We start from the raw sequence: 20,241 nt of genomic DNA on the forward strand, positions 1-20,241 counted from the left end.
TATAAAGCAAACAACATATTGGCATCATAGGAAAATATTAGAATTAGGAACCTAGGAGTGCGTAAAAAGCAGATGACAATGGAAGATGATGCAATTCAACGCGTTCGAGAGCTACAAGAGATAACAAAAAACACAAGATAAAGTCATAAGTAACAAATAAAAGCAAAAACAACAATTTTGTTAACATCATATATTACGTATTTAATTATAGTGTTCTTACAATTCTCTTAAATTCAGGCTTAATGCTCTACATTTGAAAACACAATGCTCTTAAATTGAGACTCAATTCTCTCACAAAATTAATCAAAACACTCCAAACAATTTCAATCTCAATGCAAATTAACACTCACAATAACTAAAATTGAAAATTAACATATACAAAACGGAAAACCAAACAAAAACGCGTTGGAAATTTACCTTGGAGGAACCGCGACGAGACAGTTGCGGGAAAAAAAGGAAAATGTTTGTGCATAAAATGGAGGTGCAGGAAAAAGAGGTGCAACGACGGTGGCCGGAGCAGCGTGGCCGGAGGCGAGATAGTTCGGTGGCAGCACAACGTTGGTGAAAGAAGAAGAGGGGCTCGCGTGGTGGTGGAGGGTCGCTGGAACAGTTGTAGAGAGAGAGACACTGTCCAATCGGAGCGACAACTGGTCGGAGCAGCGTGGCCGGAGGCGAGACGCGACGGTGGCAGCACAACAATGTCGCCGGAACAGTTGCAGAGAGAGATGGAGGAGATGCAGCGCGCGCGAGGAAGAAGAAGAGGGGTTCGCGTTTTTGTGCCCTAATTAAACTATATGACCTCGGTTCAATTGATAACTGAGGCATATAGTGCTATTTGGCCCCAGTTCACTGCGACCCGAGGCCAAAGACGTAACGAGTAATGGCATTTTTGAAATTTCTGACCACGTTTTTGGCTTCGGGTCTGTTCAACCGGAGCATATAAGCACCTTTTGGCACCGGTTTTGTTTGAACCGAAGCCTATAACACCTTTTGGCTTCGGGTTTGACTTAAACCGAGGCATAAAAGTTGCCTGGAATTGCAAAAATGCCACCGCGTCATTATATGTTTCGGTTCCTTGCCAACCGAGACCTATAAGGCGAGGTAAAAATGCAATTCTGCCCTAGTGATTATAATTGGATGTTACTTCTCAAATACGATTTACAGTAATTTGGTAATGTTTAAAATTTGTGTCCGTAGAGGTAGACTTATGTATCAAGAATAGCTAAAAATGTAAACTTTTGAAGGTAGAAATTAACTAAGTAAAGCACAAGTAAGTGACACTTTTGAATCATATAAAACATCACAATTGGAAACTGGCCTCATCCATTTGCTTTCAGTACTGGAGAAGAGATGTAAACACCAACATAAAGAAGAAAAAAAAAAAGAACCCCCTATGATAAAAACAGGAAGAACACAAAAAAGAAAAGAAATAAAAAATTAAAAGGCCAATTGCATGCGAGCCCCCCATGGCTCAGCATCTTCTACTATATGTTTAGTACATTATATATGTGTAGCCTTTCCTCTAAGGCTTGGAAAAACAATCCCCGTTTGTGTCGTTATTTTAACCAACACAAGTTTCTCTGTGTCAATGAATATTTTGATGATGCTATAGTTTTTGAGTCATCTGGGTTAGTATAATCATTCTAGCATGGGAAAAGGGACGTTATTATCTTGAGTGCAACACAAAGAGATTATCTCTTCTAGCGTTCCATTCATGCAGTCCCTGTATCTGTCATATAACATGCAGGGTTCGTTCATTTCTGGTTTCGTTGACTTTGTCTCTGGCAATGTAATTTGAGGGAAGTCTTCCATCACCAAAGGTGTGTATGGTAGTTGGTAATGCATGGTAGAAAAAGAAGGTATTTCCACATCCTGCACCATAATTTAGAATTTGTTTTAGTCTTCAAATCCCAATGCACTAAAGTAGAAGGATCAATTGATACAATGAATTGAGAAGATATTGAACTAAATCGACACTATATTTGTTGACCTACGCACTAGGTAGAAAGACAAAACTTAAGAATTTTGACGTTAGTGATCTCCTCCGAGAGATATTGTCTCTTTTAAAGTGTAAACTCCATTATCGTTTTGTTTTTTAAAAATATTTCAAATGATGTAAAGAGAAAAAGTATTTAAATTCAACTTCAAAACAATGTAAGATAATAATAAATCAGAAACCGTTTATCGAAGACAATGGTTAATTTATTACTGATTCCTTTATCAAGAAAAAGAATGCATACGCACCCAAAATACAAAAAACTAATAGCTAGAGAGAAAAAAGTATAAAACTTCACATGTTATGATGTACAGAAAGAGAGGTAGGTAGGTGTTAAACGGAAGATATGAAATAGGAACAGGTGATTTGACAATGAAGGCACTGGTATAAGGCATGCCAAATTGAAACTAAAGCAGGACTTGAAAGTAGTGCAAGTGGCAAAAGAAAAGTGGGGTTAGAATTGTGGTTTATAGGCTTAAAAGGAAAAGAATAAAAGGTGTTTTGTTTTGATTCAAGGGTGGAAGTGGTAAAATGAGGTCGTTGAAGTCCCCAATCAAATGCATAGGTCGCTGTATGAAGATTGTAAAGCTAGTTGAATGGTGAGGGAAGGATTCAGAAGCCGGTTCTCACAGAGCAAGCTTTTGCTAAAATAGGAAACGATCCAGACATTACTTATAAAAAAGAGTGTGATTAAAGATAAAGATGTGCATATAGGTGTTTGATCTGTGTGCTTTAGTTTTAGAACGTATCAACCCGTGAGGAAAATGGGGGAGTAAAGACATCTTTACTTTGGAAAACGTTTTTGAGTAGTCAGTCAAAAGAAGTTATAGGGGATGGTGAAGAAAAGCTAAATTGGAGTCAGTCCAAATGGATTTTTGAGAAGTGAGCTTTATGAAAAGATAGCAACTTCATCATACTTCCAACTATTTTTCACTTTAAGATCAAAAGAAAACTCAAAGATATGCTATGTGGCCCCCCACTAGCATTGCAACATGTATATCAATAGTAAACTGACACATGAGGATGTTTGGATCATGTAATATGTTAAATATGTTATAGTGATCAAGAACTTGAAGTAATTTCTGTGCATTTATATAGAGGTGTGACAAAGAAGCTATAAATTTTATAAAGCAGAATGTTGCTGGAAATGCAGGATTGGCAAAGGAAGCCATCATGAACAAAAATGCCAAAGATAATGAGTAAAAGGAAAAGTTAAAATACTAATCAGATCAGTTTCATATAATAATGATCATGCTATGACCCACCTTGCTTTTTATATGTCCCCCATAAAACCATATATTCATGCCACGTCTACGTGACTAGTACTACAATACAAACTCTAACAATCATGAAAATTTGTCAAAGTTCTAAATTTGAAATTGAATCTGAATGTTACCTGAAATAGATTACTGGGGTATCCCATTCCCATTGTATATGAATTAGTTGCACTGTTTGCTTCATCGCAAGCAAAGTGTGGTTGAAAATCTTCTGCTATACCAGTGTCTGTGGGTGTGCATGTTCCTTGAGTGAGATCAGAGGAAGAAGCGTCACAAGGAAATTTAGGGTATTCGTGATTGAGAATTTTTTCCTCCACGGTTTCCATTTCTCTGGAAAACTCAGTGCCACTTGAGTCTTCTCCCAACATTTGTTCTTCTGAGATCCACATTGATTCCTTCTTTGCATCCTCGGCTTGCTGTTCTTCTTTACTAGGTTTCGCAGGCATTTGAATCATCTTCTTGAAAATGCGACACAACGAATACGAATCCTGTGATTGGATGAAAATTTTGTCAATACATGTGTATATGTTAGTTTGCTTTTCATGATCAAAGTTCTTTTTTTCTGGTTTAACACTGAATGCGAGAAAAGAGTGACGAACAAAAAAGCAAATTCAGAAAGAGTTTGGCAAAAGAAAAGGGTCGATGCAATAGTAAGTATCTAAGTCCATGGATCTAAATTTTTCACCATAGTGTGTCGATCACAAGCTGTTCTTTTTAAAGAAGAGAAAAATAAAAGTGTGCAAATCATATAAAGAAAAAGAAAAAATAAAGGGAATATATATTGCAGGCATGTGCATCCTTGTAGAACAAGGTTCAAAACAAAGATTGGGTTTATCATAGCTACTCCACATTCACGCTAAGCATAGAAAACGGGTCTGGTCTAGCGAACTTGACTCTGACCAAATAATTATCACAAACTTAGATGTAAACCAATCATATAAAAGAAGTGTACCTAAAATCCTCTATCAGTGTAGACCAATTTTGGAAAAAAGACTTGATTAAAGCAAGCACTAAGCGAGGATTTTGGTCATTGGTCTCGTCTTATGTGAAGACTTTTCACACTTTTTAGGGTTTCTCCTATATATATGTATATAATCACTCAATTATTATCAGCTACACTGTCAAGGTACCCAAAAGGAAAAAAAATGATCCGTTTTCATATTCAATAGAAAATGATGGTTGAACACTCCAAAATACGCTACACCTATATAGAAAAATAAAAATACAAAAGGAATGTGAGATGACGTGATGCATGAAAAGATAAAACTAAGTGAGTTTTGAAATGGATGAAGCTCATTATTATTCTAGACATTTACCTAACAAAAAAAAAACGATTCACTACCTACTGTTTCTTCCTTTATTTGTCATTTTCTGTTTTCCTTTAAGAACCCTAGTCTCACTCGCTTTTTAATTATATTTATGCTCATAAAACCTCAAAATTCATAATGAAGCTAATACCCCAGAGATACGTTCCATCTAAACCAGAAAGAAGAGAAAATAGTGAAGACTGATGAAGACAGAAAGCTTAAATGTGCAACTTTGATAGTCTCTTATAAATGATACATAAATTTTCAATAAGATTTCGTTTTGTTGATGAAGAAAATAGAGTATCATATGATGTAGTAATACCTTCAAAGATGAAAGAGCAGCACCAGGCACTGATTCAATCAAGCGATATTCATGCATAACCCAATTGGTTCTAATGCCATGTGGTGCTCTACCTCTATAGTACACCAATGTCTTCTTCATACCAACAGGCTTCTTTTGAGAGTGCACTGGCCTATCTTTCCCTGTAGCTTTCCAATAACCAGCTTGTGTTGCACGGTTAGTTCTTGACCCATTTGGGTACTTCCTGTCCCTAGGACTGTAAAAGTACCACTCCATGTCCTTGCTCGGAAGGAATGATTTATCTGTTGTTTTCACATATAAACAATTGGAAGTGAACATGTAATGTTAGTTATGTCATGACAGAAAAAACAAAATCATAACTTGCTAAATGTTGATACATCTATGTCATGATATCACATTAAATACCTGGCAAATCCCAAGGTTCACACTTGTATAAATCAACTTCAGCAATGATATCAAGCTCTATTGAACGACCTGTTATTTTCCTCTCCAAGTAGTAAGCAACAAGCTCTTCATCAGTGGGGTGGAACCTGAACCCAGGTGGGAGACTCATTGGAGCCATGGCAACAAAGTTAGATCAATGTTAGAGAGAGAGAGAGAGAGAGAGAGAGAGAGGGAAATTTGGAAATTGGTGGCACAGGACATGAACCAAAATAGGTTATATGAAATGGAGCTAAATAGGCCACTGTTGAGATCAAAGTAGTGGGGACATGCCCCTAGAATTGATGTAAATTACAAAGTGTTGGTTTAGGTGGGAAGCAGAAAAGAAATAAAGCAGTTATAATGTGGTTATGGGGAGAGTAATTTTGATGGGAATTGAAGGGCTAAAGTCCGAAATGGAAGAACTTTGGCTTTTGAACAGATTCTATGTGTAAGGTGTTGTGTGAAAACCTAGAGGGAGAGGATAAGAAGCTTCTCTGCTTTTGTCTGCTCACAAACTAACAAAAATCAGAGTCCCTCTCAAAAGGCTGTGTGGGCCACAAACCGTCCATCCCTACAACACGCAATACTAGGTCTATTTTAGTTAAATAATCGCTGTCTGTCACATTTTGTTGTCGTATAATATATGGTATCTTCATCATCATTCTACTGTTACGTATTCCAGACTTAACATACATACATAGTATAATTGATGCGTATGTACCACTTGTTTTATAGGTGTACGTATCAGCATGTGATTTATGATGTCAGGGTGTTTTCTAGATATCATAATTAGATTCTTGGCATTCCATGCAAAGTGGAGCGAGGTATACAGAATCTTATACGTATTGTAACATCATGTGCAAGTTATTGTACCAAAGCTGCCCATGGTTTTCTTTTATCATACAATAATGTGAAAAAAAGAGAAAGAAAACTACAATCTTGTGGTAGAAAGATTCATACTACCTAACCATGTATTGTTACATCGCGGTATGTTTTTTTCTGGAGACGGTAGGCTTCTACTTTTAAATTCTGAGAGTATCAGAATATCTATTAGGCTTCTTTTATGTGTATGTTAACTGGTTTGTGATCAACTAGACTTGTAGTTATATTTTTAAGAATAGATTTTATTTTTTTGAATATAGTATTTTGTAATTTGTTCAATGGATTTAGCTTCCGTGTGCGTGTTTCGAATTCTTATACATATATATATATATATATATATATATATATATATATATATATATATATATATATAACATCCTGCACTGAAATTTGATAAAAATAAATGTGCATGTAGCTAGGGCATAAGGGATTCAGATATACCACTTAGATTCAAAGTAAAAATCCGAAAGCTAATTATTTTAAGAAAAATACATTAATTACGTAATTAACTTTGTAGAATCAAGTAGATTCAAATATATCTATTCAGTTTACATGAGTAAAATTGGAGCAACGTCTCTATGCTAGCCAATGGTAAATAAGTCAGGACTGTATGTTATATGTTAATAGAGTGTTTATTAAATATATTTTAAAGTTTTATATCAGTTATATTTTAACGTATAAAATATACTTTTTATTTCGACTCAAGTCTTAACATCAATTAAATTTTTATTTTACGTAAAAAGTGGTATTTATTTACGAAAGTGTGGACGTAAGACAATCAATGTAAAAAACATGTAGAATTCATGTTTATGTAGTAATGGTGATATTTTGATTTTGTGCAAATTAACGTCCTTTCATAATTCTTTGATGTGATTATATGAAGTGAAAGTTTTACAGTGAGATTCTTATGACACATTTTACAGAAACTGATATGTCAAATTAGATTTGTGGTGCAACTCTCCTATGACAAGAACTAATAATTAACAATCATTAATAAAAAAATTAGATTTGATTTCTAGATATAATTAAATACTCTCGTTAAAGGGTAACATTAACGTAAATTGATAACCATGGTTACTTATCCGTGAAACAGAACTTTAGGCTAATTAATCAGTACAATAAATAAGTATTACTAATTACACTAACTAATATATATTAGTGATATGTTACACTTTATACCCTTATTAGCCATCATTTTATTTTGGATAAACTGCATTATTTTATGATTAGGACTTCATGTGTTGTATATTTTTTCTTTTGTTTTTCGTCTTTTGCTGAACCTGAACCTGCTACTTTTGAATGTATATTTGTTTTATATGAAGAGATTTTCTATTATCTGAGGCTCTTGAAGAACGATTTCAAGACAACACATACATCGAGAACAAAGCTAGGTGGCGTTGTAGATAGATATAAACACTTTGGGAAACCTTAGAAGTTATGTATGACAGATATCTTCGAACTCATTCCAAATATGAAAAGAAAAAAAAAAGGTAATTTAAAAGATTTTGAGAATAACTCAGTCCTGAAAAATTTTGGCATACTTGTGTCAGTCTTAAACATAAAGAACTTGAAGGATTTTGAACTGTGCACGAGTGTGAAGATTGTGGCACGGTCATGTGCATGGATTGTGATAGAACTTCATATTTTCAATCTTTTTATCACTTGGCTTCATCTTTGTGCTTTCTCTTAAGATGGAGAGTTCTCTCTTTTCTAAATGTTTGAATTACAACTAGTTTGATTTTTAAGTGTCAATTTTCTAGACACATATTTATATTTGTACATAATTATGAAATAATGAAATCTATCCTTATTATTTCAGTTACAGGATTATGGAGTTTGAAATGTGAAAAAAGTTTTAGATTTTGTTGAGAGCACTTGTTATATAGCTTAATTAGTTTAAACATAACTGTAGAGGTAATTTAATTAATTAGATGCAGTATTTTGTATTTGAAAAGGGAACTAAGTTAGAATATAACAATTTATCCTAAAAAGAATTTAATCTTAATAATTAGGCAATCAATTTCAATTTATTAATTTATATCAAATAATAAATAGTGAATTATTATATTATCATATTATAAGCCAGATTTTTTATTTTGATAATTTTGTTTGTATAAGGCCCCTTTTTATTCAGCTTCTTTTTAAGGGTTGCCCTACAGCAGTGGGCCTAAAGGCTGGTCCATGGGATAAAAGTCTTTCGTGTTGCCCTAATTTTCACACTCCATTCACTTTCAGAAACCAGCCGTCACCCCTTGCTCTCACAGAACGCTCTGCTAGGGTTTCTCCCCAAGCTTTCTCGAAGTAGCTCTGAACCAGTTCCTACTCCACGTAAGTGCCCCTTTTCTAGATCGTATGAGTTCTAGTGTTTTTCCTTTGTATTTTCATAGTTGGGGTTTCGTATTAATCTGCCCTTGTCCCGTGTACCTTCTATTTTCAGCTCCTTAGTGCGTTCCTAGGGCTGCAGTGCTCGTGTCGTGTCGTCAAGGCTTCGGTTGACCATGTTTCCAGGTAGGGAAGCTAGAACCCACTTGTGTATTTCATTTTTACTGTTGTTCCACTGTTGTACTGAGGGTCTTTGACTGATTTGAGGCTCTGTGTGCTTAAAATGCATTTGGTATGTTGTTTTGGTTTGGTGAGTACGGCTGTTGCAGGAGAACAGTGGCGAGGCCTGTTACTCTCGCCTAAGCGAGCTAGTCTCGCTTAGGCGAGATGAACAGGGACTCGCCTGGAACCTTTTTGCGCGAAAGGTCGCCCAGGCGACCAGCTCGACTTTTTTAGCGAGCGAGTACCTCGCCCAGGCGAGAGGGGTCTCGCCTAAGCGAGATCCCGCGTGTGCTCCTGCCCCTTTTTTTGAGCCCTAGCCTAGGCGAAGAGGGACTCACTTGAGCGAGCACGTCTCGCCTGAGCGAGGCCCTTCAGCTTGAGCGAGGGGTTGGGTGAGACAATGTGTTGTTTGGATGCTCGTTTGTTCTTGGATGATTAGTATTGGTTTGTAAATGAATGGTATGATGAGAAACATGTATATAATGGAATATTATGTATGTTTGGCATGATTCATGAATTGTAGATGACGGGTTTGGTATGTACTTGGCATGTGAAATAAATGAGGTGGTTATTATTAAAGAGGCATGATAATGAGATGAGTTGAAATCCTATGTGCATGGATGGGTTATGAGGAGTTGGATTGAGTTGGAATTTGAAACATGAAAGGCATTGGTTTTAAAGGTTGACATAATGAATATACCCTTGCATGACGAATACTATCTGTCTGTGTGATCATATGTTGTCTGTGTCAGTGCATAATTCCTTGGGGTATCTAGGTGAGGCTTTCGGGGTTGCGCTTCAGTGGTCAGGACGTAATTCCATGGCCCCTGTTAGTGGATGCCTATGGTGGTGCCCCATTTGTATAACTAGGTAAGGATTGCATCCTGACACCCTAAGGGGTCAGTTAGTCTCACTTAGAGTGGACTGACTCTTGTGGTGAGAGTAGCAAGAGGCCTGAAATTCATTAAGGGCTAACCTTGTGGTGAGGGAAATTGATTCATTGAAACACTTGTAACACATAGCTCGGGGGTGAGCAAAGGTATCCACCACAAGTGCAAGCATCCACTGAATCCGACCATGGTTATACGTATCTGAATGAGTCGAGTCGAGTCGTAGTGTATTGATTGAAAGGTCATAACATGCTTGGTTGTTGTATGGATATTGGATGATGAAAATATATTTGCTTGTATGATGAAAATGTTGTTTGGCTCTAGCTTACCCTGTTTGTTGTATGGTTGTCTTGTATGTGGTTCTTCTTTCTTGCGATGATCATCAATTGGATTGATGGGAGCAAATGGGCAAGGTTCCCGCAGTCAGTAAGGAAATGACGATTCCGCTGCTTAGCCATCTGGGCTGGATTTTAATTCTCTTCATGGTTTCCTTAGGGCTATGGCCCATGTATTGTTTCATGCCTTCTTGATCTACTCTCTATTGTTAGACTTTTATTTAGTTTTCCTTTGGCATCGTGGTGTGCCCAGTTTGTAGGGATTGTGTTAAGAACCCTAGGACTACGCTACATTTTTATCTCTGTGTGACGTTTCCTTTAATTTTGCGTATTAAATTAAATGGGGCGTTACAGTTTGACTCCATTAAGGCTTAAAATACTTTAAAAAAATTGTTTGGTTTTTATTAATTTTTAAGTAGAGCGGTCAAAATGGGTTGGAACCCGCGAGCCAACCCAGCTCACCACGGGTTCGGGTCGGGTTGGGTTGAAATTTTTTTACAAATTTCAATACGGGTTGATTTTTAACCCAGCTCATTTAGAACATGGCTCATCCGGGTTGAACCCGTGGTGAGCCGGGTTGGCTCACCAACCCGCAGATAAAAGGGTTACACAAATTTTTTTTATTAAGTTAGGCTTTACATTTGGGTTATGTTAGGTTTTTTTTTAACCAACACATAAATAACTTGTATTTTTTTATTTTGCTTTGTGTTTGGATTGTATTAAAGTTTATTTAGATTTTAATTAGAATTATAATTTAGTTTTGACTTAAAATAAAATAAAAAAAAATGTATTTTTATTAATTAAGTGAATCCGTGACTCAAATACCCGTTCATATATTAAACACATGTCCTAATACAGTATTAATTAATACTTATTTTTGCACTAATATAAACTTTGGTTGCACTTTGCCTTTACGAAAGAATACAAAATTTAAAGCAGAGGCCAGGGTAACCTCTAATTATGTAACCCACATAATAGATCGAAAAAAAAAATCATAAAAAAGAACATTACATAATTGAAAATGAGTGCTTTACTCTTTTGTGTGTGTGAAAGAGAGATCAAGTTTGAGTTTGGATTTGAGACTACAACAAAGACTTAATTAATATGAACCAAATAAGGAAAAAATAATAATTATATCTAAATCATGTGTGTAAGTGAAGCAGGTGTATTAAAATAGGATGAAAACACAGAAAATTAAAGTGGCAGAGTAAAGAATCTACATAGCATGTTGCAAGAAGTGACATGCTGCAACATTTGTAATAGTTTATTTCCAAAGCTGTGTATTGCAATATTCCTTCCTGAACATTCACATATTTTAACGATGAGTACGCGCTATAAGTATAATATACGACTAGATAATATTATTATTGTATTTTGGCTTTACTTTTATACAGCGGTGGCTATAATCTTAATGGATGTTGGACAAAAGGGATCCATAAGTTATGGTTTCTATGATCAATTATTTGTTTATAAAACTTGTCATCATCGCGTATCTAATCAATCAATGTTAAATCAAGAACAGCACTTAGCAACATAAACTACTAAAAGCAGATAACATTATAAGTAATGGGTATTCTTTGGAGAAGATTCATGAGAAAGATTCAAAGAATAATAAGATATGAATTAGTTTATATAAGAGATTGGTAATATTTTTAGCTAAAAATTTTAAAATAGTATATTTATGGATTTTTTTCTTTATATATTATTTAACTTTATAATTTTACTTAATGTATAACTTGAACTTATACTTAATTTCATATGTGAGAGACAATATGGCTAGCTCAATACTTAAGAAATTCATACTCAAAATAGTTTTGAAAGATGAAAGTGACTACTATGGCGAAATCTTGTTTTAGCTTTATTATTGCGCACAAAAGTAGTCTTGCGTTTCACTTTTTCCGAAACGAACTAAATTGAGTTGTTTTTAATACAACAATGTCGCAAATAAATTATGCATGGCTTTTGAGATGGAAGATTGCAATTTATCTTTTTTTTTTATTAGAAAAGGAAACGCTATTTTGTACGTGTTTTTGCTTAGGAAAGCACCTAAATTCAAGTATACAAAAGGGCTAAAACAATAAAAACGTATGTTGGATGATTTCATCTGATTGTGAAAAGCATATTATATCCATTTTAATAAGTGTGTTGTAAAGAATATCGCAATATTACATTAACATTATATATGTAAATATATTCAATTATAGCATTAACAATTTTGAGAGGGTCTAACTTGATCAAATTTTGCAATATATACGAATAAGAATAAGAGACTATTCTTATTTTATTATACAATTTTGTGATGATAAATTAAATATAAAATCACATCTTAATATCTTAATATAATATTATTATTGAATCTTTCGAAAAAGGATCACTAGAAAGAAACAACATCAATGAATCATGAACTCAACTTACATATACGAGATTAATACCGCTTTCGACCAACAACCTTAAGAGAATAGATTTGCGGGTCTTCATCTTTATATGATATTTAATTTTCTTATTTCTACAAATGTAGGATTTAGACTCACACTTAAATTCTCAACAATTATAATCTATTTCAACGAGAATGTATGTCATCCATTATCAAATTACTTACCAATATTGTTTTAAGTATGAGATATTGATATTTTTTTATCTGAAAAGATATATATTAAAAATGTCACATTAACTAAAATTAAAATTATAATATATGAAAAGGTAATTCTCAAATTTGAACGTATTTTGAGAATATAAGTTCATTATGATAACAATTGAACTGATCATAGTGAGAGTAATTCCTACTATCGTGATTCAACCTGAAACATACGTCAGAAGAACACTGCAAGCATTTCATGTGAAAATATATATCAAGAAGGAAAATCATAGTTTAACAAAGTTTTTCTTTAACAAACTTTCACAAACTACTAATTTAAGTAAAAAAAGTACTACTTTATTACTTTATTTTGGTTTAAAAATAAAAAAATTAATCTATTTTAATTTTATTTATAGAAACTTTCTCAAATTTATCAAAAAAAAATTCAAAACATAATTTTCCTATCAAGAATAGCTTCTTCAACCAAGATCACATTCAAAAAAAAATTATAACCTTGGAGGAGAATGATGTAGAAGAATAGATCCATTGAAGAATAATGAAACACCGTTGGTGGGCCATGAGTGGGTCCAAGAGATAATTCTCTTGCCTTTAAATTTAGCCCAAGAGGAAAAGAACCCTTTTATCATGCATCGGTTCCTGACTCCAAGAGGGGTCCACTTAGCATCTGAAAAAATCTACCTGGCACACACCTTCTGATGATTTCTTTTCTTTTTTTTTTTTTACAATTTTTGCCCTTTATCTCTTTTTCTGCCATCCAAACTCACTTTTTCTTTACTGTTTCCTTTGTTCCTTGTTTATCGTCCTTTCCTTAAAAAATCATTTTCATACGAGTAAAGACATACCAAACACTTTAATCATTACAACACAAAATCTTTGACTGCTTCTTTCCTCATCACACCCCCACCTATACTATACTTCACTCTTAGTTACCACTCGCTACTCACTACTCATAGAGAGAATGACTATTATTATTTGTATTTTTTCTTTTGTTGTTGTTGTTGTGATGTTGACATTATTAAGCATTAATAGGGATGCAACATTGTCTTTGCGGCTTGAGTACCTTCTTAGCATAATTCTTGTTCTAAAGTGATTAAATCCAAAACTTGTTGAACTCAAAAAGTAAAAGAACTAACCAAAGGGTTTATACGTAGCGGAAAAAAATTTAAAAGAGTTAAGGTCAAATCCTTTTTGGCACATAAATTTTGGCTAAGAAGAAGTAATCACGTTCAAGTAAAACGGCTATATGAATGTTACCACTTTTTATTGGTTTGAATCTTTGCTTAAGTAGCTTTTTGGTTTTAACACTTCAAATGTGACGTGGATTGAGTTGTATAAAACCAGTTACCTTGGAAATAAGAGAGAAAGGTTCTAGTGTCTTTTGCCGAAAGACTTTTCTCTATGCTCTTAAAAATTCATATTCTTCGTAAATTTTCCACTCTTCCCCTTACAACCCAAACCTTATGTGTAAAAAACTTCACGGAATATCTTTTGATTTGCATAAAGAGATTCCAAACTTATTCATTACCCCCAATCAAATAGTAACCACCATACACTCCTAGATAAAAAAGCAACACCTACCTATCTTTAATCCAACAACTAATTTATCGAGGTACAAATATTTATTTCCTGAATTTAAGTTCTCTCAATAGATTTTCCTTTTCACTCGCACCATTGAAAATAAAATCCTTTTACAACATTTAAGAAAAAAAAAAACAAAAAACAAAATCTGCCATTCATGCTATGCCTAAATGATACCCTCCATTAATGACAGTTTCAGTTTTCCCTACTAAAATTTTTTATAATTTATCACTCTTTTTTGTCATATAATTATTTAAGAAAAGATCTTTTTTAAATATTTTAATTGACCAGGTAATTCCTTTCTAAATAATAATTTCTTATAAAATTATGAAACTTATAAATATTTCTTACAAAACTTTCTATAAAAAATATTTTATACAATATATTTTATAAAAAAAGTTGATAACAAATTTTTACGTATCATTATTCATAACAAAATTTTTATTATTTCTCTAAGAAAACATTTTCATAACAAAATTGACACAAAATTTATATATTTTTTTAATAGTTTTAGCTTCTTAACAGAATTTTAAATTAACTTGTCTTAAGATTATTAAATTTACCAACCCTTTATATAGTAAATTTATGTTGAGATTAATTACTCTATATCATTATAAAAGTTATACATTTATTGAGAGAAGGAGATTATTTTAATAAAAGTATTTAAGAAAGAAGTTATATATATAACCCTAAACAATGGTTGTAGTATAATAACAAGATTGCCAACATATCCAGATAATGCACTGATAACTTTACAAAAAATAGCACCAAGACAGAGAAGAGCAAAGCCATGCAACCTTTGAGACGAGATCTTAGTTGTTGGTGGGGATGCATGAAAGCAAAATAAAGAGTGAGGTGTAGTGTGTACTCTGTATGTAGCGGTGGTTGGCTTTGGATATATGAGCATAAATATATGAGGAGAGAGTATTAGATTCCCGAAAGTTGGCTCTATGTGGTACTCACCATATCAGTTTGTGCACAAAAGACAAAAAAACTGCTCAGATTCTTCTTTCTTTCTCCACATAATTGTCACTAAAACTTTCATGTGGGTTTCAGGGATTTTATCTCTGCACTTTCAGGGTTTCAGATTCATGCTTGTGACATGTAACACAAGGAAACGGTTAAGGATAAGTTCTACATAATGAGTTTTCAAGCCTTTTGTGAGACTTATCATGAGATAGCCGGCAATTTGGACCATATTTCACCTGAAGTTTGGAACTTAACCAACTCCTCTCATCATACTTTCCCTTTCTCATAAAAAGTGATGACACAGAATGGCCATCAATATGCTGTCACACATTCTTTATCTTTACACTTGGTGAAGATTTTTTACATGGATAATGATTTTTTAACAATTAAATTTGACAAAAAAAATTTTAATTTTGAAGTATTTTTTTTTAAGTGATTTTAAAATATAAAAAAATAAAAAGTCATTTAAAATATATCACCTCAAATTTGTAAGAGAAATTTAACAAAATTTAATCATTAAGAAATCATTTTACTTTCCATATATATTAACCAATGAATTGCAAAGATAAATTAAAACAGAACAAGCTCAATCTAATTGGTATGGCCAGCAAAAGAAAAAAAAAACAAATCAATCGGTATATTTTTGAATTAAATGACCTTTCGTTTCTTATAACGTAGAATTTTATGTTTTCATTATGTTTAAGTTGGAAGATTTGAGTGGTAACCAGTTTAGTATTTTTTTAAATAGCATGGAATGGAATATAAAAATAACAGTAATAAAAATGAAAACCAACAATTTTTATATTACAGTTGGGTAATACCTATTTTAAAACTTATGACTAATATTAAACTTAAAATCGTAATAAACTTTCTTTGTCTGATTATATTTTATTCCTTTACAAGCCAGGAGTTCATTTGCAATTATAAGAAATATTCTAATTCATATACTAAATAAGTTGAGTTAAACTCCATTTGTTAAAGTTAAGAAAATTGGGACTTTGTATATTAAATAGAATAAAAATGAAAAGATAATAGAAGTTAATTGTAATTTAGGTTATAAAATAAATTATGAATTATTGATTATGATTTACAATATCAAACAGTGTAAAACAAGTGTCTCGTGGATAATTTATAATACTCGACGAGTTTGATTTTAACATTTGAAAAAGTCTCCGACACTGTTGTCTCTGACGGAAATTTGACCATGATGTGGATGGTCAGCAATTTTTGGATCTCGATGATTGTTCACAGTTACGTGGCTTTTCGGTTAAGTCTGAACCCTTTCAGGGCAAGATTTACCAAACTTTTATTAATTTGAATCGGATAGTGATATTTTGAATTATTTTTTTATTTTTTATTTTAATTATATTTAAATTTTTTATTAAAAAAATTCATATTTCATGTGAATTTTATTTTGAAATTTTTTTTGGTATGAAAATACCTACATGTTATGAAAAAAAATTTCTAAGAAATTGCTACCAATTTTTTTATAAAATATTTTGTATAAAACACCTTTTACAATAAATTTTGTAGGAAATACTTGCAAATTTTATAATTTTATAGGAAATAATTACTCACAAAGGAATTATTTGCCAATTAAAATTCTTAGAAAAAATGACAGAAAAAAGTTTTTTCTTACAAATTTATTTAACAAATTTGTAAGAAAAATCTCATATAATATAAAAATTTTTAGTAGTGATTATTATATAAAAAATATAAAAATAGATGATTAAAAAATAATTAAAGATTTGATTAAAAGTTTATTAAAAATAATAAGTTTAAATATTATTATTCTTTAAATTAATTGATAAAATATAATTTGGTCATCTATTCGTAGGGATGGCAACGGGGCGGGGCGGGGACGGGTTTCACTATCTCATACCCATCCCCATAAAAAAATTTCATCCCCATCCCCATACCGAAATCCAACGGGTATCAAACTTTTGTCTCATCCCCATCCCCACCGGGTAACGGGTATAATCTCGTACTCATACCCGTACCCGTTTTCTTACTACTTTAATATTAATTTTAATTAATTTTTATAAGATAATAAAAAATTACGGTAAAGGAAACATAATATTATCAAATATTCAATATTAGGAGTATGGTTGTTTCCTCGATATCAAATACTGTTAGAATTATGGTGCTTGATTTAGTCCCACATCGCTTAGAATAGTGAGACGTGGTTCTCTATTTTACTATATAAGAGACTCTATGTAAAGCTTTAAGATACACCAGAAATACAAATACTTCCTAGTGTAGTCGTGGACATAGGCATACACATTGTACGCCGAACCACGTTAAATTCTCTGTGTCTATTTTTCTCTCCTTTATTCTTTCCTTTATTGCCTTGTTCCTAACAATTGGTATCAAGAGCCATTTTTCTTAGTATGCTCTGTGGTTGCAGCATTGTCTGATCTTCCACATCAGAAAAGATTTGGTTTCTATTTTTCTTCTTGGGGATCTCAGTTTAGAGAAGTAGTGGGAGCTTTGGTCAAAAGCCGCAGCAGGAGCTTTGGTCAAAAGCCGCAGCAGGAGCTTTGGTCAAAGGCAGCAGGAGCTTTGGTCAAAAGCCGCAGCAGGAGCTTTGGTCAAAAGCCGCAACAGGAGCTTTCGTCAAAGCAGCAAGAGCTAGCAATGGAAGATGAAATAAAGTCTCTTCAGAAGAATAAGACATGGTCTTTAACCAAGCTTCCAGAAGGAAAGAAGGTTTTGCAAAACAAGTGGGTCTATCGGTTAAAAGAAGAACCAGATGGCAGCAAACGATATAAGGCCAGACTCGTAGTGAAAGGGTTCCAACAGAGACAAGGAATTGACTTCACAGAAATTTTCTCTCCTGTTGTCAAGATGACTACCATTAGAGTTATCTTGAGTATAGTAGTTGTAGAAAATCTTCATCTGGAGCAGTTAGATGTGAAAACTGCATTCCTACATGGAGATCTTGAGGAAGAAATCTTTATGGCACAACCAAAAGGTTTTGAAGTACAAGGCAAAAAGAATCTTGTATGCAAGCTTCATAAAAGTTTGTATGAGTTGAAACAAGCACTGCGACAATGGTATAAGAAGTTTAATGAGTTTATGAGAAACTCAGGATTTCACAAATGTGAAGAAGATCATTGTTGTTACGTGAAGAAATATGTTGATAGTTATATCATTCTTGCCTTGTATGTTGATGACATGTTGATTGTTGGTGCTAATATGGCAGAAATTGATAGGTTGAAGAAACAATTGTCAGAAAATTTTGAAATGAAGGATCTTGGTCCAGCCAAGCAAATTCTTGGTATGAGAATTTCCAGGGATAGATCTAAAGGTATTCTAAATTTATCTCAAGAAAAATATATTGAAAAATTGCTTAACAGGTTCAATGTTGGAAATGCTAAAACCAGAAATACACCTTTGGGAACTCACTTAAAGTTCTCAAAAAGGCAATCTTCTCAGACAGAGGAAGAAGAAAATCACATGTCTAAAGTGCCATATGCATCTGCAGTAGCACATGCAGTGGGAGTTGTGAGCAGGTTTCTATCCAATCCCGGAAAGGAGCATTGGGAAGGAGTGAAGTGGATATTGAGATATTTGAAGGGCACTTCAAATATGAATTTGTCCTTTAAAAGAAGTAATCTCACTTTACAGGGGTTTTCTGATGCAGATTTGGGAGGTGATTTGGATGGTAGAAAGAGCACAACAGGTTATATTTTTACGTTGGGTGGCACAGCTATCAGTTGGAAGTCCAAACTTCAAGGAAGAGTCTCCCTTTCAACCACTAAAGCTAAATATATAGCTATCTCAGAAACAGCAAAAGAGATGATATGGCTGAAGAATCTTCTAAAAGAATTAGGAAAAGGGCAAGATGAACCTTCATTGTTCAATGACAGTCAAAGTGCCATTTGTCTTGCTAAAAATCCAATTCTTCAATCCAGATGCAAACACATTGAATTGAAGTATCATTTTATCAGAAACTTGATAAATGATGGAGATTTGATTTTGTTGAAGATTCCAGGTAAAGAGAATCCAGCTGATATGTTGACCAAGACTGTCACAATACTAAGTTGAGGCTTTGCATTGCCTCAACTAGCCTTCGAGAAAATTGATGATGAAGGCACTACACTAGGTGGTAATGTAAATCAAACCCCAAGTGGGAGAATTGTTAGAATTATGGTGCTTGATTTAGTCCCACATCGCTTAGAATAGTGAGACGTGGTTCTCTATTTTACTATATAAGAGACTCTATGTAAAGCTTTAAGATACACCAGAAATACAAATACTTCCTAGTGTAGTCGTGGACGTAGGCATACACATTGTACGCTGAACCACGTTAAATTCTCTGTGTCTATTTTTCTCTCTTTTATTCTTTCCTTTATTGCCTTGTTCCTAACAATTTGTTAGGAATCCAAGTGTGATTCTAAGTCCCACATTGGCTAGAAATGAGAAAGTGGAGCACTATATAAGAATAAAGACCCATAAACCCATTGCCTTAAGGTTTTGGGTTGAGAGTGGTGTTAGTGTCTTATATGGTTAGGCTCAGATCTCATTGGTGTTGTTCTCCCCAATGAAACCCCCTCTGTAAAACCTCACAAGTGGTATCAGAGCCGATGGTTAATATCGGCTCAAACGAGTGCAGTACCAGTATGGTCCTAGTATCGAAAGTCTTCCTGGCAAAGGTCCCAGGTTAGGGTTCCAGGTAAAGCGTGTCCCGTTAAGAATAACGGCGGTACAAAAAAGGGCAGAAAAGGAGTACTCGTGGTTGGGCAGCTTCCGCTGGAGGGGGAGTGTACCAATGTGGTTGAAGAGACTCACCCTTGAGGGGGAGATTGTTAGGAATCCAAGTGTGAGTCTAAGTCCCACATTGACCAGAAATGAGAAAGTAGAGCACTATATAAGAATCAAGACCCATAAACCCATTGCCTTAAGGTTTTGGGTTGAGAGTGGTGTCAGTGTCTTATATGGTTTGGCTCAGATCTCATTGGTGTTGTTCTCCCCAGTGAAACCCCCTCTGTAAAACCTGACAAGTGGTATCAGAGCCGATGGTTAATATCGGCTCAGACGAGTGCAGTACCAGTATGGTCCTAGTATCGAAAGTCTTCCTAGCAAGAGTCTCAGGTAAGCGTGTCCCGTTAAGAAGAAC

The 20,241-nt window shown here is 33.9% G+C and overlaps 1 protein-coding gene across 1 annotated transcript; it reads right to left on the reverse strand.

The window, feature by feature from the left end:
* Positions 1-1,319: 1,319 nt before the first annotated feature.
* Positions 1,320-5,530, reverse strand: LOC114162369 (NAC domain-containing protein 67-like). Its single transcript, XM_028046238.1, has 4 exons — positions 5,308-5,530; positions 4,903-5,183; positions 3,393-3,761; positions 1,320-1,872 (listed from the first exon to the last, which is right to left on the reverse strand). The coding sequence occupies exons 1-4, from the start codon at positions 5,462-5,464 to the stop codon at positions 1,639-1,641; spliced, it is 1,041 nt and encodes a 346-aa protein (XP_027902039.1). The 5' UTR covers positions 5,465-5,530; the 3' UTR covers positions 1,320-1,638.
* Between the last annotated feature and the right edge of the window lie 14,711 nt (positions 5,531-20,241).

The sequence above is a fragment of the Vigna unguiculata genome, chromosome 1 (genome assembly GCF_004118075.2).
Source record: "Vigna unguiculata cultivar IT97K-499-35 chromosome 1, ASM411807v1, whole genome shotgun sequence".
Lineage (NCBI taxonomy): Eukaryota > Viridiplantae > Streptophyta > Magnoliopsida > Fabales > Fabaceae > Vigna > Vigna unguiculata.